At 45.4% G+C, this 27,965-nt stretch overlaps 1 protein-coding gene across 1 annotated transcript; it reads right to left on the reverse strand.

Moving 5' to 3' along the window:
* Nucleotides 1-148: 148 nt before the first annotated feature.
* Nucleotides 149-27,927, reverse strand: LOC118392331 (cyclic AMP-responsive element-binding protein 3-like protein 2). Its single transcript, XM_035784241.2, has 12 exons — nucleotides 27,571-27,927; nucleotides 7,921-8,152; nucleotides 7,500-7,684; nucleotides 7,338-7,413; nucleotides 5,389-5,597; nucleotides 4,939-5,085; nucleotides 3,687-3,745; nucleotides 3,354-3,422; nucleotides 2,855-2,954; nucleotides 2,416-2,539; nucleotides 1,437-1,668; nucleotides 149-1,273 (listed from the first exon to the last, which is right to left on the reverse strand). The coding sequence occupies exons 1-12, from the start codon at nucleotides 27,667-27,669 to the stop codon at nucleotides 1,201-1,203; spliced, it is 1,605 nt and encodes a 534-aa protein (XP_035640134.1). The 5' UTR covers nucleotides 27,670-27,927; the 3' UTR covers nucleotides 149-1,200.
* Nucleotides 27,928-27,965: the final 38 nt, after the last annotated feature.

Below are 27,965 nucleotides of genomic sequence, written 5' to 3' on the forward strand. Positions count from 1 at the left end.
ACCTTTGGGAAGGGCTTAGTACGACTTCTGACGCTTATGTCATTACTGACCGACACATGCTCACAGTGAGGGTATGCGTGCTTGCAGTCTCAAACACACAGCACATGACTTCAAGCACACTTCAAAGCAGGACAATCTTACACGGCAGTTGATGCTTTTACTACGGAAAATATTTATTTGTTTTAATCAAAAACCAAGAAGGACAGAACCCATAAAAGACTAATATAGGTCCTGTGGAGGCAAAAATGTGACTCAACAGTTTATATACAATAAATAAGAATGACAATGGACTCTTTGGGGACACAGTACGAGTGGATTGACGGCAGGGTGCAGGCCAATGGGGAAGGCGCGAATGGCTCTATTCATCTGTGTGAGACAGCGCAGGTGGTACGGAGACCATGAGACTAGCAGAAACCTCATAGTGGTTCATTACATTTCATAAGGCCACCGTTGTGTTTTCTCCAGCAAGAACGTATCGTAGTTTAGGAAACAACACATTCCCTACACACATTTATCCGGTATAAAAAGTACTGTGTCATAACGCTGTATTATAAAGCTTGATTGTCTCAACATCCAACCATCGATCAAAGTCCGTCAACATTGTTTTTACTGACCGCACACATGTAGGCTGACTATTACATTGTTATTATTTACATTTACAAAAATAGGGTTCGCTACAAAGACCTTTGGCTTTTGACAGATACTCATATTTAAGGACACAGTGTGCTATTCTGAATCCATCCTGACAAAAATCGACAGGAAACCAATACGGAAAGGAAATAGCATTTGAGATAGAAAGCCCCATTACTGTGAAGAAGACTGTCGAGTATTCACAGAGCTCTGCGGCCCCATTCTCATAACGCCACCATCACATGAAGGGGAATATCACCATAGAGATACAGAACGAAATACCACTCACTCAAATGTAACAGAGCATAATGGCCAGAGCAAAGGATGTCATCAAATATATAAAGAAGTAAAGCAAATAAGGCAAAATAAAAACAAAGCATGAACACAAAAATATATCAGAGGCGGTGGTACTATTGGAATGGAATAAAAACACAATATAAAAAGAACAACTACATACGATAAAATAATAAAGATATCAAAAAAAGGATTCTATAAATACAGAGAGCCTCCTTCTCCTGCGCCTGCAGAGGGAAGGCCGAAGGTCAGGGGTGAGGGGTCAGAGGTAGAGCCCTATGACGTCTCGTTGACCGTCCTCTCCAGCTCTATGATTTTAGTGCTGTCGTTCACCCTCTGCTCTAGAGACCTGAAGCAGAAGAAGAGAGACGAACCAATAAGAAACTACAGTACTAGACTTTTACTGGCATCAATACCCCAGAATCGTGTCAAAAACAGTTTTTCTGTCCCATACAGTCTCTGATATCATCGCCTACCAGAAGTGTGTGTGTGTGTGTGTGTGTGTGTGTTACCTGTGTAGGTCTAATAGCAGGGGTTTCTGTGGATTCGCATCACTGTTGTTGAAAGGTGAGCGTGTCTCAGCACGGTGTGACTCCTCCCCTTTCTGCTGCTTTTTCTCAGAGCGCCACGCTGCCATGACGACCGTGGGCCTCTCCAACTGGTCAGGATAGTCCCCGCCCAGACCCAGAAGGTGTGGCTCGTCCAGCCCTCTCTCCTCATAGGACAGCAGGCTCCTGGACTTCACTGTGAAGGATCATGGGTAAAAAAAATCTATATTAAATTTTTTTTTTTTTAAACACACATCTGATCACATCATGTCCAGAAAGGAGAAAGTACTCAATGACATGCCTACCTTAATCTTTTACATATTTCCTTGTTGAAATGTCTTTTGGTTTTTAGGGATGGTATAATCCTTTGATATGATCAAGTCTACTACTAATGCAATCCTACATCCCTGCAGCCCTCTTAACAAGATTTTACAAATGAAGTCTTATGAAAAGGATTACACACAAAAAAAAAAACAACCCAACCCTACCAACAGTAAACCTTGCTCTGTACATAGCCTACATCCAGATTGTTCTACTGTAGGGCGGACTGCCAGCAACACTGATACTGGGCTCTGTGGCAAACAGGCTGTGTGTGGGAGGGAGAAGAGCGGCAGGGGGAGCAAAGATCAGTCATCATTAAAATGGCTGCATTGCAGCTTAATCATGCTAATGACAGTCCCGCTGAATGGGAAACGACGACATTCAAGTGTACACTCTTCCAGGAGGCCACGCCAAAACACTCAAAAAAAGGTGTGTGTGTGTGTGTGCGTGTGTGACTGGTAGGATTACAGAACACTGCTAGTCCCTCAGCACTTAGAGATTCAGAGCTAATGCCTCGCTCGCATACACACACTATAAAAAGATCAGCATTAATCCATGAAACATGAATGTGCAACGTATGACTGACTGAGTGTGTGTGTGTGTGTGTGTGTGTGTACAGTACCTGTAGCTGTGTAAGACTCCTGCATGGTCATGTCTCTGGAGAGGCCAGTCTCTGTGATGGAGGAGCAGGGACCCAGGCTGGGGTAGAAACTCCCTAGGAACACAGCGAAGCACAGCACCACTACCTAGACACACACCCCCGATATGTTAGTAGGCTCCAAAGTCATGCATTTACATGAAAAGGACAAGATAGTCTGCCCACAACAGCTGACACACAGAGCATGCAGGAGTTATATAAAATGAAAAGCAAAAGGTTATCCAATCAATATGAAACACAAATGCGCACGCACACACACACACACACACACACACACACACACACACACACACACACACACACACACACACACACACACACACACACACACACACACACACACACACACACACACACACACACACACACACACAGGGCTGAGCGTTGTGTTGGGGAGTCTCACCATGAGGCAGGAGGAGGTCTGGGTGCCAGTGACTTTGCAGGAGCGGGGAACCTTCCCTGCCACCACCGCCTGCAGAGAGTGCAGCTGTTGTATTAGAGTCCTAGGGAGAGGTGACGAGGGGAGAGAGGGGGGAAAGGGAGAGGGCATGAGGGTAGAGGGGATGGGGGGAGTGGAGAGCTTAGTCATAGACACACACCCCGCCGAAGACAATACACAGGCGCGCATTCTCACACGCGCATTCTCACACACGCGCATTCTCACACACACACAGCTGAAAAGAACAGCAGAGAATTATACACGTCACTGGACTAACATGTGACTTCACAGACAATGTTACACGGTGTGTATTCGTGCACAAACACATGAAAACACAACTAAACATCACGCTCCGTTCGACTCAACGAACTGTGTGATACATTTTACAAGGTTGGATTAATAATGTAGGAGAGGATGAAGCACGAAACATACCCTGCAGCACTATATAATGTACGTCTCTTACTTGTTGGTACACTCCAGATTCTCCAGTTTCCTGCGCAGCTCGCTGTTCTCATTGGAGCAGTTCTCCACCCTGTGGACAAAAGGGGGAACTACAAGATCAGTGACAGGTAGAAGGAATAACCAGGGGACACAATGCCTTGACAGAAGTTACTGCTGTACGTGTTTAAAGCACTTTTGAGTTTTATGACTTGTCTTAATAAAGTATTTATCTATAGCATTTGATCATGATGCAAATGAATTACCAAAGAAATAGAAGGACAAACAAACAAAAAAACGCATCCCCAAAGCAACACATTTAATTTCACGCTGAATGAGAACATCACAAAAGACTCACTTCTTCTCCAGGGCGTCCATGTACTCCTTCTTCTTTCTGCGGCTCTCTTGAGCGGAGATCTGAAAGAAAGGGTGTTGAAATTACGCCAAGTCATGGCTCACGGAAGTGTCACTTTAATGTAAATGTATCACTCTTGAAGTGTGTTATTGCATGTCGGGCACAGGCAGAAATAGAAAGTATTAAAGATAAATATATACACAGTGGGGTCGGAAATGATTGTCACCCTTGATAAAGACCAATAATGACTGTATAAAATAATTATATTTATAATCCTGAATGAGAATACAATGTCTCAGTATTTAAAAACAACATATACAGTCATTATTGCTGATCGTCATCAAGGGCGTCAATCATTTTAGACCCCACTGTATACAGAATATAGTCAACAAAAATATAAACGCAACATGTAAAGTGTTGGTACCATGCTTCATGATAAAAGATACAAGAAATGTTCCATACGCATTAAAAAGCTGATTTCTCTCAAATGTTGTGCACAAATTTGTTTACGTCCCTGTTAGTGAGCATTTCTCCTTTGCCGAGGTAATCCATCCACCTGACAGTTGTGGCATATCAAGAAGCTGATTAAACAGCATGATCATTACACAGGTGCACATTGTGCTGGGGACAATAAAAGGACACTCTAAAATGTGCAGTTCTGTCACAAAACACAATGCCACAGATGTCTCAAGTTTTGAGAGAGTGTGCATTTGGCATGCCGACTGCAGGAATGTCCACCAGCGCTCTTTCAAGAAAACTGAATGTTAATTTCTCTACCATAAGCCGCCTCCAACGTCATTTTATAGAATTTGGCAGTATGTCCAACCAGCCTCAAAACTGCAGACCACTTGTAACCGTGCCAGCCCAGGACCTCCACATACTGCTTCTTCACCTGCGGGATCATCTGAGACCAGCCACCCAGAGAGCTAATGAAACTGAGGACAACTTCTGTCTGTTTTAAAGCCCTTTGTGGGGAAGAACTCAGTCTGATTGGCTGGGCCTGGCTCCACAGTGGGTGGGTCAGGCTCCCAAGTGGATGGGTCTACGCCCTTCCCAGGCCCATCCATGGCTGCGGCCCTGCCCAGTCATGTGAAATTAAGAATAGGGCCTAATTGATTTATTTCAATTGACTGATTTTCATAAATGAACTCTTAACTGAGTAAAATCATTGAAATTGATGCATGTTGCATTTCTACTTATGTTCCTAACTATTGTTTGACATTTCAAACCAGAAATCGTAATCCCCAAGTCCCACCTTGTTCTTGATCTTCCTGCGTATCTTCTTCAGGGCTTTCTCCTCCGCCTTGGACAGGGGCAGCTTGGTGGGAACAGGGTAACCCTCGGCAACCAGGGTTCTCCTCTCTTCCTCTGTCAGCAGGAGAGGGCCAGAGCCCTGCAACTTCTACAGGGGGGGTGTCATCAGAGCCCATCAGATAAACTGACATACTGTATCTTACTTCAGTGACTTCCCAGTATCTGTTCTCTGAATAGTTCCATCGCTCATTCCTTAAGTTTCATGGAGGTTGTCACTGATCTGACCAGGTTGGATTGGTGAACGCAATACGGTGATAACCTCGCATTAACTTATCCAATCTCTCTCAGATCAGTGATCACCTGAAGGAAGGATGGAAGGATTCATATTCTGCCAACAGGGTCCCTGTATCTTTTCAGTGAATCACTGGTCCCCAGTCTGTGCTGTACCTACGTGTGGGGCGGTGAGAAGAGGGGAGTTGGAGAGGGAGGAGGGTGTGCGCTGAGACACCTTGAGGCCGGCCTGGGAGGGCGCAGGGCTGAGGGGAGAGGAGGGGGTGGAGGGGCTCTGGGGGGTGCTGGCGTGTACCGGGCTCTGACTGCCCTCGGAGTCACTGCCGTGGGAGGAGGGAGGGGTGGGTGGCATCTGCAGAGACTCCAGACCTTGTGAGGGGAAACACACACAAACAGGTTACACACTTGCAAACGTTCTCTGGAGATTATCAACACTAACATTTACAGACTTTACACATTGGATTGTACTTAATGTCAACATTATCCATCAGTGGCTAGAAGGGGTCCTCAGAGCAGCACAACACTGATCCGCCTGCATAACAACTATACTGAACAAAAATATAGAACGCAACAACTTAAGATTTTACTGCGTTACAGTTCATATAAGGGAATCAGTCAACACAAAATACATTTCTTAGGTCCTAATCTATGGATTTCACATGACTGGGAATATAGATATCCATCTGTTGGTCACAGATACCTTAAAAAAAAGGTAGGGGCATGGATCAGAAAACCAGTCATTATCTGATGTGACCACCATTTGCCTCATGCAGTATGACACATCTCCTTCGCATAGAGTTGATCAGGCTGTTGATTGTGGCCTGTGGAATGTTGTCCCACTCCTCTTCAATGGCTGTGCGAAGTTGCTGGATATAGGCAGGAATCCGAACACACTGTCGTACACGTCGATCCAGAGCATCCCAAACATGCTCAATGGGTGACGTGTCTGGTGAGTATGCAGGCCATGGAAGAACTGGGACATTTTCAACTTCCAGGAATTGTGTACAGATCTTTGCAATATGGGCCGTGTATTATCATGCTCAAACGTGAGGTGATGGCGGTGGATGAATGGCACAACAATGGGCCTCAGGATCACATCACGGTATCTCTGTGCATTGAAACTGCCATCGATAAACATGCAATTGTGTTTGTTGTCCGTAGCTTACGCCTGCACATACCATAACCCCACCACAACCATGGGGCACTCTGTTCATAACGTTGACATCAGCAAACGCACTGCCAAATTCTCTAAAACAACGTTGGAGGCTGCATATGGTAGAGAAATTAACATTCCGTTCTCTAGCAACAGCTCTGGTGGAAATTCCTGCAGTCAGCATGCCAATTGCAAAACTTGAGACATCTGTGGCATTGTGTTATGTGACAAAACTGCACATTGTAGAGTGGCTTTTTATTGTCCCCAGCACAAGGTGCACCTGTGTAATGATCACGCCGTTTAATCAGCTTCTTGATTATGCCATACCTGTCAGGTGGATGGATTATCTTGGCAGCGGTAAACTAACAGGGATGTAAACAAATTTGTGCACAAAATTAGAGAAATAAGGTTTTTGTGCGTATGGTAATTTCTGGGATCTTTTATTTTTAGCTCATGAAACCAACACTTCACATGTTTCGTTTGTATTTAAAAAATAAAAAAAAGAAACCCACACACAGCTCTGGATAGTATCACTGCTCTGGATAGTATCACTGCTCTGGATAGTATCACTGCTCTGGATAGTATCACTGCTCTGGATAGTATCACTGCTCTGGATAGTATCACTGCTCTGGATAGTATCACTGCTCTTTAATAGGCTTACGTATCGGCCTCCCGACCTTCGTCAAAGCGTTTGTATTTAAAACAAATATTTTGTACATACCATATACATGGTCAAATACTTCAAATGTGCTTGATTTACCTTCAAAATGTATGCACACATGACTAAGTCGCTGTGGATAAAAGTGTCTGCTAAATGGCATATGTTATGTTATTTAATGAGGTGGAAAGAGTTGGCACAGTATTTGACACGTATATTTGACCCACAGGTCTGGGGACTACATACAGAGAGGTTATGAGTAGTGTGGCAGTACGATATGGTGTGTGTCAGGTCTCACCTTTAGGAGACAAGTTGAGGAACTGGTCCACTTCATGAGGCTCCAGTTTGATCTGGATCTCACCAATCTCCTTCGCCTAGACAATCAGAGAGCAGAGAGGGACGTTACACGCGTGCATTGTGGGCCTGTCTGCATGTGCTGTGACTCTAGACGTCCTATTACCTTGCTGGCCTTGCCCTGTGTGGCGGTCTGTGGGTTGGGCTTGGGGGCTGGTGGGGCCGGGGCCTCAGTGATGTGGCCCTCAGGGGCCAGGGAGAGGGTTAGGGTGGGCAGCAGGGCTGGAGGGTCACACAGCAACACCTCCATCTGTTCCTCCTGCTCCAGGGACCAATCCTCATCATCTGATTCTAATAGAAAGAGACACGTCGGCATCAACACTGTCACTTACATTAGATACTGTACGTATTGTTCGGGTCTTGTGCGGCACTGAATGTACACATCTCCACATATGTCTGTATTGCCACCCTCTTCTTTTTATAGACGCCGTAGATAGTCCACACATTACAATACGGCATGCAATCTACAACTGCCACTGAGGCCCAAAACACTCCGCTCTTTCCTCACTCTGCCGTCCCCCTCTCACCTGCATCGCTCCCCTGCTCCCCAGGCAGATGTGAGACGGGCGACTGGGGCCGGGAGTCCCCACACAGGGAGTAGGAGTGCTCCGCCTGGATGTGGGGCGGCAGCGGGGAGGACGGGGTGAAATCATCCCCCTCGTCCATGGCCTCTCCTTCCCGGCCGGAGAGGAAGGGGTCGCTCAGCAGCTGGCCCAGCAAAGCATCCTGGGAAAAGTCATCCAGGAGGTCTGTGAAGTGCTGTTAAGGGGGGAGGGGGGGGGCGAGATTTTAATGACAGACTGATGTTAATGAGACTGACAAAAGACATGCGAAACAGACTTAAGGCTAAGAGCACAGACGGACACAGACATGATACCATCTAGTCATCACACTGTCTAGTTATTACACCATATAATTATTATAGCATATACCTGTACCTAGTCTGTAATTACTGCCTATAAAAGCTATTTAATGGCTAACAGCACTTTCCTTTGAGGAAAAGCCCCCCCCCTGGCCAGCAACAAACAGCCAATCACAGAGCTATAACATCCCCTCTCCTCCAGTGGCAATAGAGGCTGATATGGCTCCAACCAATCAGAGCGGCCATATCTCATCCTCCCATCTCTCAATGCGGTGAGACGTTTTGAGTAAAGGCCAAGGCCGGCAGCCATCTTCTCCACTTCTCCTCCATTCTTTCTTCCTTCCATCCCCCCGATCCTACCCTCAGAGCATTCCTCCATGCACATTCCTTCCAGTCTTCCTTTCTTGACGTGACCTGAAAACTCATCTCTCGTCACTGCTTGGGACAGGTTAGGACAGGCCTCTCAACCTCAGCTGTCCAATGTTTCTTCCTCTCTCCGCCCTCAGTGCCTTCAGAAAGTATTCCGACCCCTTGACTTCTTCCACTTTTTGTTACATTACTGCTTTATTCTATTCTAAATGGATTAAATAAATAAAACACTCAGCAATCTACACACAGGACCCTATAATGACAAAGTGAAAACAGGTTTAGACATTTTTGCAAATGTATCAAATGAAACCGAAATATGTTATTTACATAAGTATTCAGAACCTTTGCTATGAGACTCAAAATTGAGCACAGGTGCATCCTGTTTCCAATGATCATCCTTGAGATGTTTCTACAACTTGGTTGGAGTCCACGTGTGGTAAATACAATTGATTGGATATGATTTGGAAAGGTACACACCTGTCTATAGTTGACAGTGCATGTCAGAGCAAAAACCAAACCATGAGGTCGAATGAATTGTTCATAAAGCTACGAGACAGGATTGTGTCGAGGTACAGATCTGGGGAAGACTACCAAAATGCATTGAAGGTTCTCAAGAACACAGTGGCCTCCATCGTTCTTAAATGGACTAAGCTTGGAACCACCAAGAGTCTTCCTAGAGCACTCCACCAATCAGACCTTTATGGTAGAGTGGCCAGACGGAAGCCACTCCTCAGTAAAAAAGGCACATGACAGCCAGCTTGGAGTTTGACAAAAGGCACCTAAAGACTCTCAGACCATGAGAAACAAGATTCTTTGGTCTGATGAAACCAAGATTGAACTCGTTGGCCAGAATGCCAAGCATGACATCTGAAGGAAGCCTGGTACCATCCCTACGGTGAAGCATGGTGGTGGCAGCATTATGCTGTGGGGATGTTTTTCAGCGGCAGGGACTAGGAGTCTAGTGTGGATCGAGGTAAAGATGATCGGAGCAAAGTACAGAGAGAGATCCTTGATGAAAACCTGCTCCACAGTGCTCAGGACCTCAGACTGGGGTGAAGGTTCATTATCCAACAGGACAATGACCTTAAGCACACAGCCAAGACAATGCAGGAGTGGCTTCGGGACAAGTCTCTGAATGTCCTTGAGTGGCCCATCCAGAGCCCGGACTTGAACCCGATCTAACATCTCAGAAAATACCTGTGCAGCAACTCTACCCATCCAACCAGACAGAGAAAAGGATCTGCTGAGAAGAATAGGAGAAACTCCCTAAATACAGGTGTCCCTAGCTTGTAGCGTCATACCCATTTTCCCCTGAATTTAACCCGTGGTGGGATGACAAGGATAATTTCTGGTGTACAGAAACGCTCTTTCTGGTGTACAGAAACACTCTTTCTGGTGTACAGAAAGAGACAGAAACCCTCTTTCTGGTGTACAGAAACGCTCTTTCTGGTGTACAGAAACGCTCTTTCTGGTGTACAGAAACGCTCTTTCTGGTGTACAGAAACACTCTTTCTGGTGTACAGAAACGCTCTTTCTGGTGTACAGAAATGCTCTTTCTGGTGTACAGAAATGCTCTTTCTGGTGTACAATTTCTGTCACTGAGAAGGTCAACCATTTTTGACTCAGACCGCTGGATAGATTACATGTAACAGAGTTTTGTGTTCTGGACTTGTAATGAACTGCATTACAGATGTGGGGTCTTAATTCGAGACAGTTTGCTATAGCAGGAAAATAATCCTTCAGAAACAGGAAATGTGAATTATGTGGATTATAATTCATGGACATTATGGGTTAATACATTTTTAGTAAGGGCAAATAAGGGCAAATCAAGTCTTTCATTTTAAAGTGGAAATTACAAACTTCAGAAGACTTTTTAAACCCAAGATACACTACACGTTTTGAATTTCCTGCACTCCTGCAAAGTTCTCCTGCAACAGGATGATCAAATTAAGACCCTACATCTGTAAAAGTGTCAGGGGACCTTAGTTTAGCCTATATCTCCATATACTCCCATCCTATACCCCCACTGCTATATATCTCCATATACTCCCATCCTGTACCCCCACTGCTATATATCTCCATAGACATATAATGTGTGCGTGTGTCTGTATGTTTGCCTGCGCGCGTGTGTGTGTGTGTGTGTGTCAGAGAGTGGGGATGATGTTGTACAGTAGGGAACAGTGCTACTGTAGAGCTGAGGACAGGGTAGGAGGGAGGGAGTGATGTTTCAATGTGTTGCTCATTACCAAAAACACCCACAGAGACAACAACCTCGTGAAACAAAGGCCTTTTCACTCACAACAACTTCCACAGCTGTTTAGAAGGTAAAAAAAAAGCCGTCTTTAACTTCATGTTTAAAACTAATAAGACAAACACCAGAGGCATTTAAAGTACGCACGTTATTAAAAAACTAATAGGCCTACAGATTTCACAGTAATGCTAAGAAGCATTACTCCGTAGGATTTGGAGACAACCGTTCAGGTTGTACTGCAGTGTGCTGGAAACCACTGAGTCAGCCAAACAGTTACGTTATTGTCCTGATTCCACCCCAAGTTCAGTTCCTTGGAAGTACATGCATAACTAATAACCTTCACCTGCTCTAGACTAGAGTTCTGTCTCCGGGCAGAACTCACAGTCCTGAGCCAATAGGAATATTAGTCAGAGAGGGCCGGTCTCTAAAATGCTACAGCGGGGGACAGGAAGCTTCTAGAAAATGTGTCTTGGTAGCATCTCAGAGAGTGGGCAGAGAAAACACTTCATGGATATCATCTAGTTGGAAAACAGAGAGCAACATTCAGGGGAAAAGGGCGGAATGACAAATAGGAAAAGAGAAGACAGCAGGCGGAAAAAGTGATGAACTCTCCCTGGAGAATGTGAAAGGAGTAAGGAGAGGGGGACGGAGCGAGAAAGAAAGAGAGAGGGAGGACAAGGAGAGAGGGAGCGCAAGGAGAGAAGGGTAGAGATGGCAGGAGGCCAGGCATGTGGGTTCAAGTTACAGTCTGATTCAGGCCAAGACAGAGAAAGAGAGAGCGAGCGAGCGAGGGAGAGAGACAAAACTGACCACTCGCCATTGGAATGTTCTTTCCGCTCTTTTTCCACTTATACCATTTTTTACATGTACAGCTGGAAGGGAACTCCATACAAATGCAAGTCTGTCCAGTGGACCGACTACAGTAGAGTCGGAGTGACCTCTTTAACCCGACTCTACACGCTAAACATCCCGTTACACACCCAGTTATACCATAGTAGTTTCCCTATATGGCTCTATATACTCTAAACCACCATAGGAAACACTCAGTCCTGTACACATGTCTTAAATAGTACCCAAACAACTCATATACACACACATACTACTGTATGACTCCCAACTCTCCATAAGGAGCCATGTGGGCATATATAAGGGGTAGGACTTCAGATACTTTTCAGGCATGTCTCTCTGTAATCCTCTAACAGGCCTGGTGTGTGTGTGTGTGTTTAGTTAGTCTGTTTATATTAACACACACACTAGAGGTCGACCGATTATGATTAATCAACGCCGATACCGATTATTGGAGGACGAACAATAGCCGATACCAATTCAAATCGCCCGATTTATATTTATATATATATATATACTGCTCAAAAAAATTAAGGGAAAGTCAATCACACTTCTGTGAAATCAAACTGTCCACTTAAATGACTTAAATGTCATTAATGTTGGGCTCAAAAAATGTACACTGCTCAAAAAAATAAAAGGGAACACTTAAACAACACAATGTAACTCCAAGTCAATCACACTTCTGTGAAATCAAACTGTCCCCTTAGGAAGCAACATTGATTGACAATAAATTTCACATGCTGTTGTGCAAATGGAATAGACAACTGGTGGAAATTATAGGCAATTAGCAAGACACCACCAATAAAGTAGTGGTTCTGCAGGTGGTGACCACAGACCACTTCTCAGTTCCTATGCTTCCTGGCTGATGTTTTGGTCACTTTTGAATGCTGGCGGTGCTTTCACTCTAGTGGTAGCATGAGGCGGAGTCTAAAACCCACACAAGTGGCTCAGGTAGTGCAGCTCATCCAGGATGGCACATCAATGAGAGCTGTGGCAAGAAGGTTTGCTGTGTCTGTCAGCGTAGTGTCCAGAGCATGGAGGCGCTACCAGGAGACAGGCCAGTACATCAGGAGACTTGGAGGAGGCCGTAGGAGGGCAACAACCCAGCAGCAGGAACACTACCTCCGCCTTTGTGCAAAGAGGAGCAGGAGGAACACTGCCATAGCCCTGCAAAATGACCTCCAGCAGGCCACAAATGTGCATGTGTCTGCTCAAACGGTCAGAAATAGACTCCATGAGGGTGGTATGAGGGCCCGACGTCCACAGGTGGGGGTTGTGTTTACAGCCCAACACAGTGCAGGACGTTTGGCAGTTGCCAGAGAACACCAAGATTGGCAAATTCGCCACTGGCGCCCTGTGCTCTTCACAGATGAAAGCAGGTTCACACTGAGCACATGTGACAGACGTGACAGAGTCTGGAGACGCCGTGGAGAACGTTCTGCTGCCTGCAACATCCTCCAGCATGACCGGTTTGGCGGTGGGTCAGTCATGGTGTGGGGTGGCATTTCTTTGGGGGGCCACACAGCCATCCATGTACTCGCCAGAGGTAGCCTGACTGTCATTAGGTACCGAGATGAGATCCTCAGACATCTTGTGAGACCATATGCTGGTGCCTACCACCGCTCAGTCAGACGGCTCTATCAAATAGGGTAGTAAGTTTTAAGTTCCTCGGCATACACATCACAGACAAACTGAATTGGTCCACTCACACAGACAGCATCGTGAAGAAGGCGCAGCAGTGCCTCTTCAACCTCAGGAGGCTGAAGAAATTCGTCTTGTCACCAAAAGCACACAAACTTCTACAGATGCACAATCGAGAGCATCCTGGCGGGCTGTATCACCGCCTGGTACGGCAACTGCTCCGCCCTCAACCGTACGGCTCTCCAGAGGGTAGTGAGGTCTGCACAACGCATCACCGGGGGCAAACTACTTGCCCTCCAGGACACCTACACCACCCGATGTTACAGGAAGGCCATAAAGATCATCAAGGACAACAACCACCCGAGCCACTGCCTGTTCACCCCGCTATCATCCAGAAGGCGAGGTCAGTACAGGTGCGTCAAAGCTGGGACCGAGAGACTGAAAAACAGCTTCTATCTCAAGGCCATCAGACTGTTAAACAGCCACCACTAACATTGAGTGGCTGCTGCCAACACACTGACACTGACTCAACTCCAGCCACTTTAATAATGGGAATTGATGGGAAATGTTGTAAAATATATCACTAGCCACTTTAAACAATGCTACCTAATATAATGTTACATACCCTACATTATTCATCTCATATGCATACGTATATACTGTACTCTATATCATCTACTGCATCCTTACGTAATACATGTATCACTAGCCACTTTAACTATGCCACTTTGTTTACATACTCATCTCATATGTATATACTGTACTCGATACCATCTACTGTATTTGGCCTATGCTGCTCTGTACCATCACTCATTCATATATCTTTATGTACATATTCTTTATCCCCTTACACTGTGTATAAGACAGTCGTTTTGGAATTGTTAGTTAGATTACTTGTTGGTTATTACTGCATTGTCGGAACTAGAAGCACAAGCATTTCGCTACACTCGCATTAACATCTGCTAACCATGTGTATGTGACAAATAAAATTTTATTTGATTTGATTTGAAATATAAAATCATAGACTTAATTATAATATAGTACCACACAGAAATATGAGTCTTAGGTCATTAATATGGTCAAATCCGGAAACTATCATTTCGAAAACAAAATGTTTATTATTTCAGTGAAATACGGAACCGTTCTGTATTTTATCTAACGGGTGGCATCCCTAAGTCTAAATATTGCTGTTACATTGCACAACCTTCAATGTTATGCCATAATTATGTACAATTCTGACAAATTAATTACGGCCTTTGTTAGGAAGAAATGGTCTTCACACAGTTCGCAACGAGCCAGGCGGCCCAAACTGCTGCATATACCCTGACTCTGCTTGCACAGAACGCAAGAGAAGTGACACAATTTCCCTAGTTAAAATAAATTAATGTTAGCAGGCAATATTAACTAAATATGCAGGTTTAAAAATATATACTTGTGTATTGATTTTAACAAAGGCATTGATGTTTATGGTTAGGTACACATTGGTGCAACGACAATGTTTGTTTGGCAAATGTGCTTGTTAAATCACCCATTTGGCGAAGTAGGCTGTGATTCAATGATAAATTTACAAGCACTGCATCGACTATATGCAACGCAGGACAAGCTAGATAAACTAGCGATATTATCAACCATGTGTAGTTAACTAGTGATTATGTTAAGATTGATTGTTTTATATAAGATACGTTTAATGCTAGCTAGCACCTTACCTTGGCTCCTTGCTGCACTCGCATAACAGGTAGTCAGTCTGCCACGCAGTCTCCTCATGGAGTGCAATGTAATCGGCCATAATCGGTGTCCAAAAATGCAGATTACCGATTGTTATGAAAACTTGAAATCAGCCCTAATTAAAATCGTCCATTCCGATTAAATCGGTCAACCTCTAACACACACACACACACACACACACACACACACACACACACACACACACACACACACACACACACACACACACACACACACACACACACACACACACACACACACACACACAAAATGGGCCTCGTGTTTACTGTCTAAAAAGTGTCTCACCCTGCAATCTGGCCTGTGTTTGGGTAGGGGAGAAGAGAGAGAGGTAGGCAGGGGTAGAGAGGGGGAAGGGGAGAGGGGAAAAGAGAGGAGGGGAGAGGGGGAGACAAGTTGGAAGAGAAATGAGGTGAGGGGAGAGAAGGTTATAGAAGAGGAAGTAAGAGGGTAAAGGAGAAAGGACTGCTGGCTACGTCACATCGAATCCATAACCAACAGAAAATGTACAACCCCATCACTGGCGCTCACGTCTCCTAGCAACAGAACAGCCGACCCCAGCGATTGTCACACAGAAATCACAGAAAATCTGGACCCTTACCAGGACAACCACCGACAGACACACCCCTATCCATCATGTTTGTCCCTTGTCATCATGTGTTGTGTGACAGTTATGGTTTGGTGAGACGATGATGGTAATGGTGAACAAACTGTTGAGTGTTGACTAGCTTCACAAGAGGAAGAAGAAGAGGAGAAGGGAAGAGAGGAATGAAGCTCTGGCAGTATTCTAGGGAGAGGTTAGACTGTCGAGGCCTACTGAACCACAGCCCTCTCCCTCTCTCAGTCATTGCCTTGACTATTAAGGGACATAAAATGGAGGAGGGGGCTGGGGCGGGGGGGTTGTGCTGGTGTGTGAGGCCCAGTCGTGCAGGTGGATGTGGGTCGTTGGGCTGGGCTCCCTCTGCACCAGAGGTGCTCCTGATGGGAGGGAAGGCCTCTTTTTGGTCTTAGGCCTGGCACAGAGGCAGCTGGGGTGGGCGTGAGGGAAGGGTGAGGTAATGGGGGGAGAGGTGTTGTTAGGGGTGTTTGGGTGAGGGGCTGTAAGCTGACTCTCTTGACTCCTTCTCCAGCTGGTAGACGGATGGTTTCTGCAGACACACACACACACACACGGGGCTAATGTTGAAGTCGAGGGTGATGAGAAGGTGGTCTGTCATTTCTGACCCCCCCAGGGCATAAATGTGTGTGTGTTTGTGTGTGTTTAGTGTGTTTAGGCTAAGGGAGGAAGTCGGTCAAGCACGGGGGAAGGGAAGAGGCGGAATTGATGACGCAATACCTTCCCTTGAAAAACATAAACCAGATGTGCACCAATAGAGGGAAGAAATTACTCACACACACAAGCACAGCCCGCATGGGCACAAGGGTCATTTTACTTGTGTGTGTGTGTGCATGAGGCTGTACCTTGCCCTGGACTCTTCCTTGTGTACTGACTCACTGATAAATGACACACACACACACACACACACACACACACACACACACACACACACACACACACACACACACACACACACACACACACACACACACACACACACACACACACACACACACACACACTTGCTTTGGATGCCTGCCACCTAGTCATGTAGCATTACTCATTGAATCACAGTCAGCACGTCCCCGTTCTAACACTCTAAACCCTAAGACTGATGGCTCAGATAGCAGGAAGGACAGGGTGTCTTCAACAGATCAACTCAAAACAACAACGATAAAGACTGAGGCCCTGTTCTGACTGTTGTGGTTGGCTTATATTGGTGTTATTCCCAGCAGGGATAAACACACTCCAGGCCTGGAGCTCCAGCTGTATCTGGGGGTTACCAAGGCTGACGGCACGGCAGAGGCCTGGAAACAGGGCTCAGACTGGGGGGTTTGGTGGGGCTGAAGGGACCAACCTGAAGCCAGGGTTGTGTTCCTATCCTTTGGACCAACGCAATGCTACGATCCAATCCCATGGTCAGCCTCCAAAGAAACAGGATTGGGATAGAAGATGTTCTTTTTTTGTTTTGATTAACAGAACACTGAAGCTCATGCAGCATTCTTCACATTTTAAACGTTTGTGACGATTCATTTCAACCAACAACAAAAAAATGGCCGCTACGTGACCCAGTTATCCCCCTTTGAGCAGGGTGAAGGGTGAAGAGTCCGAATGACCGATGAGACCATGCTAATGGGATAGGATTGAGGTGGAGGAGAGGGGGAAGGGTTTGTCTGTAACTCCAGGATACTAATACCAGTGGGAGTGATGATTAACCAGTGTGATATGTAGACTGTCCACAACACTGTGTGTTTCAGGAAGATAATCACTAGAAGTAGTGTGAATTGAGACGGGGGGGGGGACTACTGCATGATAAAAGGACATGGCTAAATTCCATTAGTGTAGTAAAGGGTACATTGACACCACAGGCGGCTGGCTGGTGGCACCTTAACTGAAATGCTGGAACGGAACATATGGAACGATAGCAAACCCACCAAACACGTCTCTTCCGTGTGCTTGATACCGTTCCATTCGCTTCATTCCATAATTGATTATGAGCCGTCGTCCTCTCACCGCCCCCCGGTGACTTGCACCCTCTTGCCCGTACGGTGCACTGCTTTCGAAAAAGCAGTTCACTTTAATGGGAAAGTGTGTATCCTGCGTGGCTTTAGGGAGGGCAGTTGGGTTTTGAAAGACGACTTAAAAAGTAGCAAAAAATAAATAAAAGTAGGTGAAAGTGGTGCAAATAGAATTTGCTGTTTGTGGAATCTCAGATCGTCTTCAATGACTGACCGTTGAGCCCATGAGTTGAACATCCTCGGGGTCAAAGTTCAGACAGTGACTCACAGTGTTATCGGTCACACGCACCACTGACAGTCCGACTACAGCAGCAGGATCCGAGATGGAAATAGGGACGGAGGGAGGGAAGAAGGGAACACGAGAGAGAGAGATAGAGAGAGAGAGACACACGAGGCTGGAAGATGACTAGTGTCTGGAAAACTCTATCTCCCTCTCTCTTCCTGTCTCCCATGGTTTCCTACCAAGGCAGCTTAATTGAGTCCAAAACTCACACACCCCGCTTCGATGACATTGAACTTTACCCCAAAACCTGCTCTGACACAGTGACCGGCCATGCAGTCACTCTGCCCCACTGACGTCCTTCAACTGTTGACCGAGCGTTCGCTCTGTGTAAGTGTAGTGGGTGTTGTTAAATGGAGTCACAGTCTCCTTCAGCATAAGGGCTTCCAGCGAAAAGCTTATACATGCCTGCTGAGAGAAACAACTTGTTCAATCATTCATGTATTAAGTTGTTTGGAAAGCACTCAATACGTGTCTCTCTGGTTGACATCGTCTAATAAGGGAAATGGTGTCAATGTCAAAATGCAGGGAGACAGAGGGATCAGAGAGGTGAAGGAGCTTTGTGTTTAGACTACGGGGCAGGAGCAGGCATGTTCCCCTTGGCTGTCCCTTCCCCCACCCGGCCTCGAGGGAAGAGAGGAGCTAAAGCAGGGATAGAGGAAGGAGTGGGTTATAGGGTTAAATAGGGAGCGGGTGAGAGAGATGGAAGGGACGGAGGATATGGAGTGAACACGTGTGAACAGCCCAGGAAATGGGTGCTAGGCGATAAAAAAAGAAGAAGATTAAAACACAAACTACTGTGCCCTGATTCAATCCTAAACGGCTCGTTCTAAATTCAAATCAAATCAAATGTTATTGGTCACATACACATGGTTAGTAGATGCTACTGCGAGTGCAATCAAATGCTTATGCTTCAAGGTCTGACAGTGCAGCAGTATCTAACAGATAATATCTAACAAGTCCACAACAAAACCTAATATCGAAAAAAAATTCACAACAAAACCTAATACACACAATCTAGTAAAGGAATGGGATGAGAATATATAAGTATAAAATATATGAATGAGCAGTGACAGAGCAGCTTAGATGCAATAGGTAGTAAAGAATAGATAGTGAAGGATACAGTATACAGTATATACATGTGGTCCTTCTGTAGCTCAGTTGGTAGAGCATGGCGCTTGTAACGCCAGGGTAGTGGGTTCGATTCCCGGGACCACCCATACGTAGAATGTATGCACACATGACTGTAAGTCGCTTTGGATAAAAGCGTCTGCTAAATGGCATATTATTTTATTTATTATTATATACATATGAGATGAGTAATGTGAGATATGTAAACATTCTTAAAGTGGCATTATTAAAGTGACTAGTGTTCCATTTATTAAAGTGGCCAATGATATCAAGTCTGTAGGTAGGCAGCCACCTCTCTGTGCAGGTGGTGGCTGTTTAACAATGTGATGGCCCTGCCATAGAAGCTGTTTTTCAATCTCTCTGTCCCAGCTTTGATGCACCTGTACTGACCTCACCTGTACTGACCTCGCGGGGTGAACAGGCAGTGGCTCGGGTGGTTATTGTCCTCTTTGCCTTCCTGTGACATCGGGTGTTGTAGGTGTCCTGGAGGGCAGGTAGTTTGACCAAGATGATGCGCTGTGCAGACCACACCACCCTCTGGAGAGCCTTGCGGTTGTGGGCGGTGCAGCTGCCCTCTCCTCCTCCCTGTAGGCCGTCTCGCCGTTGTTGGTAATCAAGCCTACTACTGTTGTGTAGTCTGCAAACTTGATGATTGAGTTGGAGGCGTGCATGGCCACGCAGTCGTGGGTGAACAGGGAGTACAGGATGGGGCTGAGAACGCACCCCTGTGGGACACCAGTGTTGAGGATCAGCGGAGTGGAGATGTTGTTTCCTACCTTCACCACCTGGGGGTGGCCCGTCAGGAAGTCCAGGACCCAGTTGCATAGGGCAGGTTCGAGACCCAGGGTCTCAAGCTTAATGATGAGTTTTGGAGGGTACTAGGGTTTTAAATGCTGGACTGTAGTCAATGAACAGCATTTTTACATAGGTATTCCTCTTGTCCAGACGGGATAGGGCAGTGTGATGGCGATTGCATCGTCTGAAAAGAAAATTGAAGTGGGTCTAGGGTGGAGGTGATAATATGGATGACTAGTCTCTCAAAGCACTTCATGAAGACAGAAGTCATTAGTCATTTAGTTCAGTTACCTTTGCTTTCTTGGGAACAGGAACAATGGTAGCCATCTTGAAGCATGTGGGGACAGCAGACTGGGACAGGGAATAATTGAACATGTCCGTAAACACACCAGCCAGCTGGTCTGCACATGCTCTGAGGACGCGGCTAGGGATGCCATCTGGGCCGGCCGTCTTGCGAGGGTTAACACGTTTAAATGTTTTACTCACATCGGCCATGGAGAAGGAGAGCCCGCAGTCTTTGGTAGCTGACCGCGTCGGTGGCACTGAAGTTCTTCAGTGAATGTAGGGCTACGCAGAAGTCAGTGGTAAGACGACACAGAGAGCAGGGAAATACGAGTACAATCACTGGATCGTGTTGCAGAACTCTGATTACTAGGCCAAACTATATCCTTACTAGGCTATGGTAGATTTGGCTCCTCTCCCTTTTTAGGGCTGGGACACCATGCCCTACTCTATAGAGAAACATAGACACCACACACACAGAGAGAGACACACACAGAGAGACACACAGAGAGAGCGAGAGAGAGACAGAGAGAGACACACACAGTACCAGTTAACAGCTAACCAGGGCCTCAAGTGAGGGGAAGAAAGAAAGGGTGAGTGTAAATGTAGCTGTGCTGTAGAGTGTGGAAGCTCAGCTAGCTGCTGTGGGTTAGGAGTAATGACCCCACTCACACACTAATTACAACCTTACAGTAACTATAAATGTCTGGCTTCAGAGCAGAAGAAAAGCTACATGGAGTGTGGAGGAAGACTTCACAGTGGAGGGGTTGGAGAAACTCTGGTCGAAAGTAGTGCACCAGAAAAGCAAAAAAAAAGGTGCCGTTTCCAAGAGCAGCCGTTGCCATGGTTACGCGACAGGAAGTTGAGCATGGTACAGGTACCTTCCAGTATCACGGATGGTTTCTCTTCAATAAGGATTTATGAAGTTTGAGGAAGAGGCACCCAACACAACACCATAGCGAGGAAGGAGAAAACCCACCTGAAAAAACGAGGGGGTCATCTTTCTAATGGGATTGTTATTGTTTTGAGTATTGCAAATATTTCCTGTTGTCTGAAGAACCAGAATATCCAGTACAGCACCTCACCCTGGAGCTTATTTAAGTGATAATGCTGAGGAAGCCGGTGTTTGGAAGATATATTCGCACTGACACAAAACTAAAAAGGTTGCTACCCAAGCTGGCAGGTTGTACGTTCCATCGGTTCGGTTGCCAGAGACGCGACCCAGTCGTTCAGTCTTTTTGTTCTGTATCGACGGACACGACCGAGCCGTTCGTTCTAAATGTTCCATTGCCATACAGGATGGCGACATTTTTATCCCTTGCTTGCAAGCTAGCCAACTACGGCTAACTTAAAGTCACATCAAACAGTGCAGCCAGAATAACAGAAAAGTAGCTGCATTTGCATTTGTTTAAGCTGTTTTCTAGTGAGATTTATTTGGAGACATCCATAACAATGAGCTAATGGCTGGCATAGAAAAAGAGCTCTCTCGTCAGTACACTTGTTCAGAGGAGCTAACCAACAACACATCTAACACAATCACTTCCAAACTGAAAGTGGAAAGACCGCAAACTAAATTAGCAGTTTTACCTGTTTTCTATTGATAGTTCTTTCTATATAAATGATCCTGATTCGTGATTTCGACTGGCTGAGTTAAACTGGGACATTACTATGGGATATCTGGAGATCGAATATGCAGGTTTATACAAATCTCCACTGTTTAAAGCTAAATGTTAGTCTAAAAGAAATGTGAGAATGTCTAAATGGTTTTTATAGTAGAGAGCAAGTTTAGAAATTGCCTGGCTGGGCTGATGAGACAATGGATTGCACAGTCAGATGAAACAGAGTAAATAGGCATTTTAACGCCACGGATTTAGCTGGCGGTACCTTGTGGAATAGACACGGGCTGGAATGCAGTTTTAACCAAATCAGAATTCAGGCTTAGAACCAACCACCTGTTGTATAAAACAGAAAAGCAACATGACATACAGTTGAAGTGGGAAGTTTACATACGCTTAGGTTGGAGTCATTAAAACCTGATTTACCACTCCACATTTCTTGTAAACAAACTATAGTTTTGGCAAGTCGGTTAGGACATCTACTTTGTGCATGACAAGTCATTTTTCCAACATTTGTTTACAGATTATTTCACTTTTAATTCATTGTATCACAATTCCAGTGGGTCAGAAGTTTACATACACTAAGTTGAGTGTGCCTTTAAACATCTTGGAGAATTCCAGAAAATGTCATGGCTTTAGAAGCTTCTGATAGGCTAATTGAAATCATTTGAGTCAATTGGAGGTGTACCTGTGGATACATTTCAAGGCCTACCTTCAAACTCAGTGCCTCTTGGCTTGACATCATGGGGAAAATCAAAAGAAATGGTAGACCTCCACAAGTCTGTTTTATCCTTGGGAGCAATTTCCAAACGCCTGAAGGTACCACGTTCATCTGTACAAACAATAGTACGCAAGTATAAACACCATGGGATCATGCAGCCGTCATCCCGCTCAGGAAGGAGACGCGTTCTGTCTCCTACAGATTAACGTGCTTTGGTGCGAAAAGTTCAAATCAATCCCAGAACAACAGCAAAGGACCTTGTAGAGATGCTGGAGGAAACAGGTACAAAAGTATCTATATCCACAGTAAAACGAGTCCTAGATCGACATAACCTGAAAGGCCGCTCAGCAAGGAAGAAGCAACTGCTCCAAAACCAAAGCCATAAAAAGCCAGACTACGGTTTGCAACTGCACATGGGGACAAAGATAGTACTTTTTGGAGAAATGTCCTCTGGTCTGATGAAACAAAAATATAACTATTTGGACATAATGACCATCGTTATGTTTGGAGGAAAAATGTAGATGCTTGCAAGCCGAAGATCCCAACCGTGAAGCACGGAGGTGGCAGCATCATGTTGTGGGGGTGCTTTGCTGCAGGAGGGACTGGTGCACTTCACAAAATAGATGGTATCATGACGAAGAAAAATTATGTGGATATATTGAGGCAACATCTCAAGACATCAGTCAGGAAGTTTAAGCTTGGTCGCCAAATGGGTCTTCCAAATAGACAATGACCCCAAGCATACTTACAAAGTTGTGGTAAAATGGCTTAAGGACAACAAAGTCAAGGTATTGGAGTAGCCATCACAAAGCACGGACCTCAATCCTATAGAAAATTTGTGGGCTGAACTGAAAAAGCGTGTGCGAGCAAGGAAGCCTACAAACCTGACTCAGTTACACCAGCTCTGTCAAGAGGAATGGGCCAAAATTCACCCAACTTATTGTGGGAAGCTTGTGAAAGGCTACCCGAAACATTTGACCCAAGGCAAACTATTTAAAGGCATTGCTACCAAATACAAATTGAGTGCATGTAAACTTCTGACCCACTGGGAATGTGATGAAAGAAATAAAAGCTGAAATAAATCATCCTCTCTACTATTATTCTGACATGTCACATTCTTAAAATAAAGTGGTGATCCTAACTGACCCTAAGACCGGGAATGTTTACTAGGATTAAATGTCAGGAATTGTGAAAAACGGAGTTTAAATGTATTTGGCTAAGGTGTATGTAAACTTCCGACTTCAACTGTAAATGATACTACATCTAAATATCTGCTGTAGAGAAATATGATTTGTTCCTGATCACAAAGCGCCTCACATGCCTGGGAGGACTAACTGACAGTGACATGCAGAGGGAGGAAAGAAAGAGGTGTGGCATGACAGAAACACAGCTATATATAAACACGAGCCCATGGGTAGGGCAAGAACAGGGACAAACATACAATAGCCACACACGTCAAAGCACATCACCATCATCACAGAGAAAGCTGATTGACAGGCTGTCTAATATCTGCAAAGTACACGGTGCTTAACACACTCCGTTCATATGAATGTTTGACACAAACACACATATACACACACAGACAAAAACAGCACCAAATCTGTGCATGTCCTCTCCCACGGAAATTATCTTCTCCTGAAATGAAGGTGCTGATATTGAACTGGGTTAGGGCAGTGAGTGAATGTGGCGTTGTGAGTGTGAATGTGTGCTTGTGCGTTCACACACGTGTGCCATGTGTGTGTGTGTCCCAGTCTGTGACCCTCTCTCCCAGCAGACATCACACAGACGGCCCTTTCAGCCTGGCGGGGAGAGAGAGGAGGTGGGGGTGTCGGCCTGTTATGAGGGGCCACACAGGATAAGGCTGCCCTGCACCAGTGGAGAACAGGCATCACTCTGTCCACACACACAGCATGAGAGCGCCCACTCTCTGTTTGACTAGCAGAGTGTGTGTGTGTGTGTGTGTGTGCCCTGTCCTTCATCGGCATGTCCAACCGGCACATACAATACTGAGAGAGAGAAAGAGGGCTCTATTAAAATAAGACTGCCAACCGTACCCTCCATCTACCCCCCTCTTAATACATCTCTGAGCTGATTGATGTATTGCACTTTATGTCCTCTGGCGATCAACTTTCTCAGAGAGAATATTCGCATGACACCACAGGGGAGGTTTCAGTAACCTGCATAACCAAACCTGCATGTCAGGGTGATCCTGCTGCCTTTGGCGTCACTACACTGAACACAGATCAGTTTAAACCAGTCATAGTGTTTCCACTGAACACTCCTAGACATAATGGGTTATGAACATGCCCACATGTTAATAGACTACACAAAACATATCTATAAAGTAATTTTAGTATTCAGACCCAGAGAAATACAATCTGCCCATTCAGGCCTATCTCTACTCCCTGACCCCTCCTGTAGCTCTTACTCTTTCCAAATATGGACAGAACAAACACAGAGGCATGCCTGGCGGGTGGCAGACATGTTGGTTTTGGGCATACAGACGTTCTCTTGTGGGCAGCCGGTGGCTTTCAGATGTAGGAATCTTAGACCAGGGACTTCCTGTCATCCGAGTGCCTAGGCAGGGTGAGCTGAAGGAGCAGAGCTGTTAATGGGCTTTCTCTAACTAATCACTGCTATGACCTCACTGACTCAGTAGTGACATGGCTCATTCACAAAAGACGCCTTCTCCGTTCCCTTCAGTAGCTCTAACAGTACGGCCTGCGTCTCCAGTCTCCAAGGTGTACGTTCCGCAGTAGGGCTGTGAGAGAGCGGTCAGGACGTCCATCGGAACTTCCCTTCAACTTTTATAATACCACGATGTACGCAGGAAAAATATACACAGAGATGATAATGACCGAGTATTATAAACCCATAGATTTATGACTAGATCCTAGAGAGCTCCTCCTTTGATCGTCACACAAGGCTGCTACTCGATTAGTTTATGTAGGCTGTACGCAAAATGTCTGTACCTAGACAGGAGAAGATGAATCATGTCTGTAAAATGTATTATAGAAACAAAGCAATATTGCAGCTGTCTGATATTAGACAGGCTAAACCACGGGATTTGACGAATAAGACCAAAAACAGGCCACGGGTGCATGACAACGAACAACGACGTATTCTAGATGTTTGCGGGAAAAAAACGGACTGTAGCGCTTCGTAAATATTTAGGACAGAGATACATTCTCTCTGAGAACTCCTCTGTAAGCAAAAAAGCACATCGGTGTCTGCCATCAAGTCTATATGAGCTTTTCTGCCTAAGTCAGCCAACTGTCTGTCCTATAAGTTGCCTTTGCTACTGTAAGTGTTAGCATCACGCTGTCGTTTTTCTAAGGACTGATCGGCCCTGGGTATATGAAACATAAAAAAAATAACATCTGACAGTGTGTGACTGTCCTTCAGACTGACTATCTCCTAGCAGACATCTATGAAGAGCGGATGGGGTTTCTAGGTACGGAACGTGAGTGGTGGGGATATGTTGTTGTGGAGAGGAGAGGTTATGACTCCCACCTCAAAAAGACTAGTTGCGTTATCGTGTTAAGAAACACGAGTAACAGTAGACATGCATGAGTAGCGTAGAGAGCATTGTACAAATAGAATTAGTCCGGGATTGAGCTGAAATATGCAGCCCCCTCAAATGCGGAGTGTTGCCTTTAAAGGGTGCATTGCAGACGAGGCGTGATTGGATTGAATTCAGGCCTTAATAAATCAATAGAAACGGAATGGCATAAAATGATTGTATTTCAATGTAAAGCACCGATGTATGCTCAACGTCCAGTCTTCCTACGTGATGATTCAACGTTGGTCTGTGCCCAGGGGGAGGGACACGCAGAGAGATGTGCCCTCCTTACTAACGGGAGATCCAGACGGGGGTCTCAAGAGTACACACACATACCAATCAGTAACAGGGGAGGTGAGAGCTCTGCTCTGCAGCTGAGAACAGTTGGCATTGTTGTGAGATATGCCATGTCAACAAACCCCAGGGAGAGAAAGTGAGAGTGTGTGTGTGTGTGTGTGTAGGCTTCAAACCCAAGGAATGGAGAGGGGGGGGCATGGGAGCCTTGAACAAAGACCCTGCTCTGTTCTCTTGCCATCTGAGATGATCAAACTTTTCTCCACACACACACCAACAGACAAAGATTAAACATAAACTATGTGGTGAGTTGATGCCTATTCGGCAGCTAGTTAGCTAGGTGATTGGCCGTGCTACTTTGTGTGCGTTGTTTGTTGTCAACCTTGTACTTTACGAAGTTTTTGGAACAGATTCCTGTTGGAACGTTCCACAAATTATACCCACCCCCCACACACAGCCTGCTACTCCCTCACTCACACAGCCTGCTACTCCCTCACACAGAGGCTGTACAGTTTCTTCTCACAAAGCCTGGGATTTACCACTCACACAGGCTGTACGGTTCTGCAGGTCTGTGGACACAGTTCCCTGTTGTGGGTTAAGAACAATGGCTTTGGTGGGGGCCAGAACACTGGTGCACGTTATAGCACATTGGAACTAGGAAGGTGTAGATGGCAGAAGGGTGGACTTGGTCCAATACACAGATAAAAGATCAGCATGGTGTGGATTCGCTGAGGTTTTAAGATTCCAGCTAGTACACTAATCTAGGGCATTGGAAGAAGTAACGGAAATGTAGTCAGTCACACCAAATATAGACAGCAGAGAAAGTCTCAGCCTAGTGTACAGTAAGTGTCTGGTTCCCATCCATCATTAACTCTCTCACCACAAACCGAATAACTTATCAATTAGCCCATCGACCTACCCCACTCACGGTGGGTCGATGTAGGGCAATGAAGAGGCGAATCATAGTTTGCATTGAAAATAGCAGACTCAATTGAAATTCCTAACAAAAGAAAATAAACTGGATGGCATATTTTCACTAACGTCAACACCCCAGTGAAACCTTGAGAACCTTGGTATGGCAATCAATAATAAGAAAAGTGCTATTGACAAGTGTGGTAGTGGAATAATGGTGCGTATTGTTTATAATATTTGCCTATATAAAACTTACTGTGCTGTATAAGACATGTTCGTTTTCTCCAGGCTCCGAGAGCTCACTGAGATTCCTATCCCAGTGTAAAAAGGACTCAGTACTGTCCAATATTTCCATCTTTGGCGATGCGACCGCTCTGATTCCTAATGTGTCGTTAGATGACAGTTCCCTTGATGATGATACTTTGCAGCGCAGATAGCAAATACACTCCTTCACGCACTTTACAGCGATATCAACCGAAGAATGTTATGTTTTTACTCTGTCCACGCAGTTCATTCAACTTCAGTGAAGAAACGTAGTTATGCAGTTGATGTAACTACAACGCCGTAATATACGCAGCAGTGCTGCCAACAAAGCAGTTATCTCCGAATTACAATATTAAATGTGAAAAATAGCGGTAGAAGAAGACTGCC

Source organism: Oncorhynchus keta, chromosome 13 (genome assembly GCF_023373465.1).
Source record: "Oncorhynchus keta strain PuntledgeMale-10-30-2019 chromosome 13, Oket_V2, whole genome shotgun sequence".
In the NCBI taxonomy this organism is placed as follows: domain Eukaryota; kingdom Metazoa; phylum Chordata; class Actinopteri; order Salmoniformes; family Salmonidae; genus Oncorhynchus; species Oncorhynchus keta.

Excerpts from the sequence above, each read along its gene's own strand:
- LOC118392331 (XM_035784241.2), bottom strand. The coding sequence starts at position 27,669 with ATGGAAATATTGGACAGTACTGAGTCCTTTTTACACTGGGATAGGAAT. Across the intron at positions 7,414-7,499 it reads CACAGGGCAAGGCCAGCAAG|GCGAAGGAGATTGGTGAGAT; the intron begins GTAATAGGACGT and ends CTGATTGTCTAG. Across the intron at positions 5,598-7,337 it reads CCTCAACTTGTCTCCTAAAG|GTCTGGAGTCTCTGCAGATG; the intron begins GTGAGACCTGAC and ends TCCCCTCACAAG.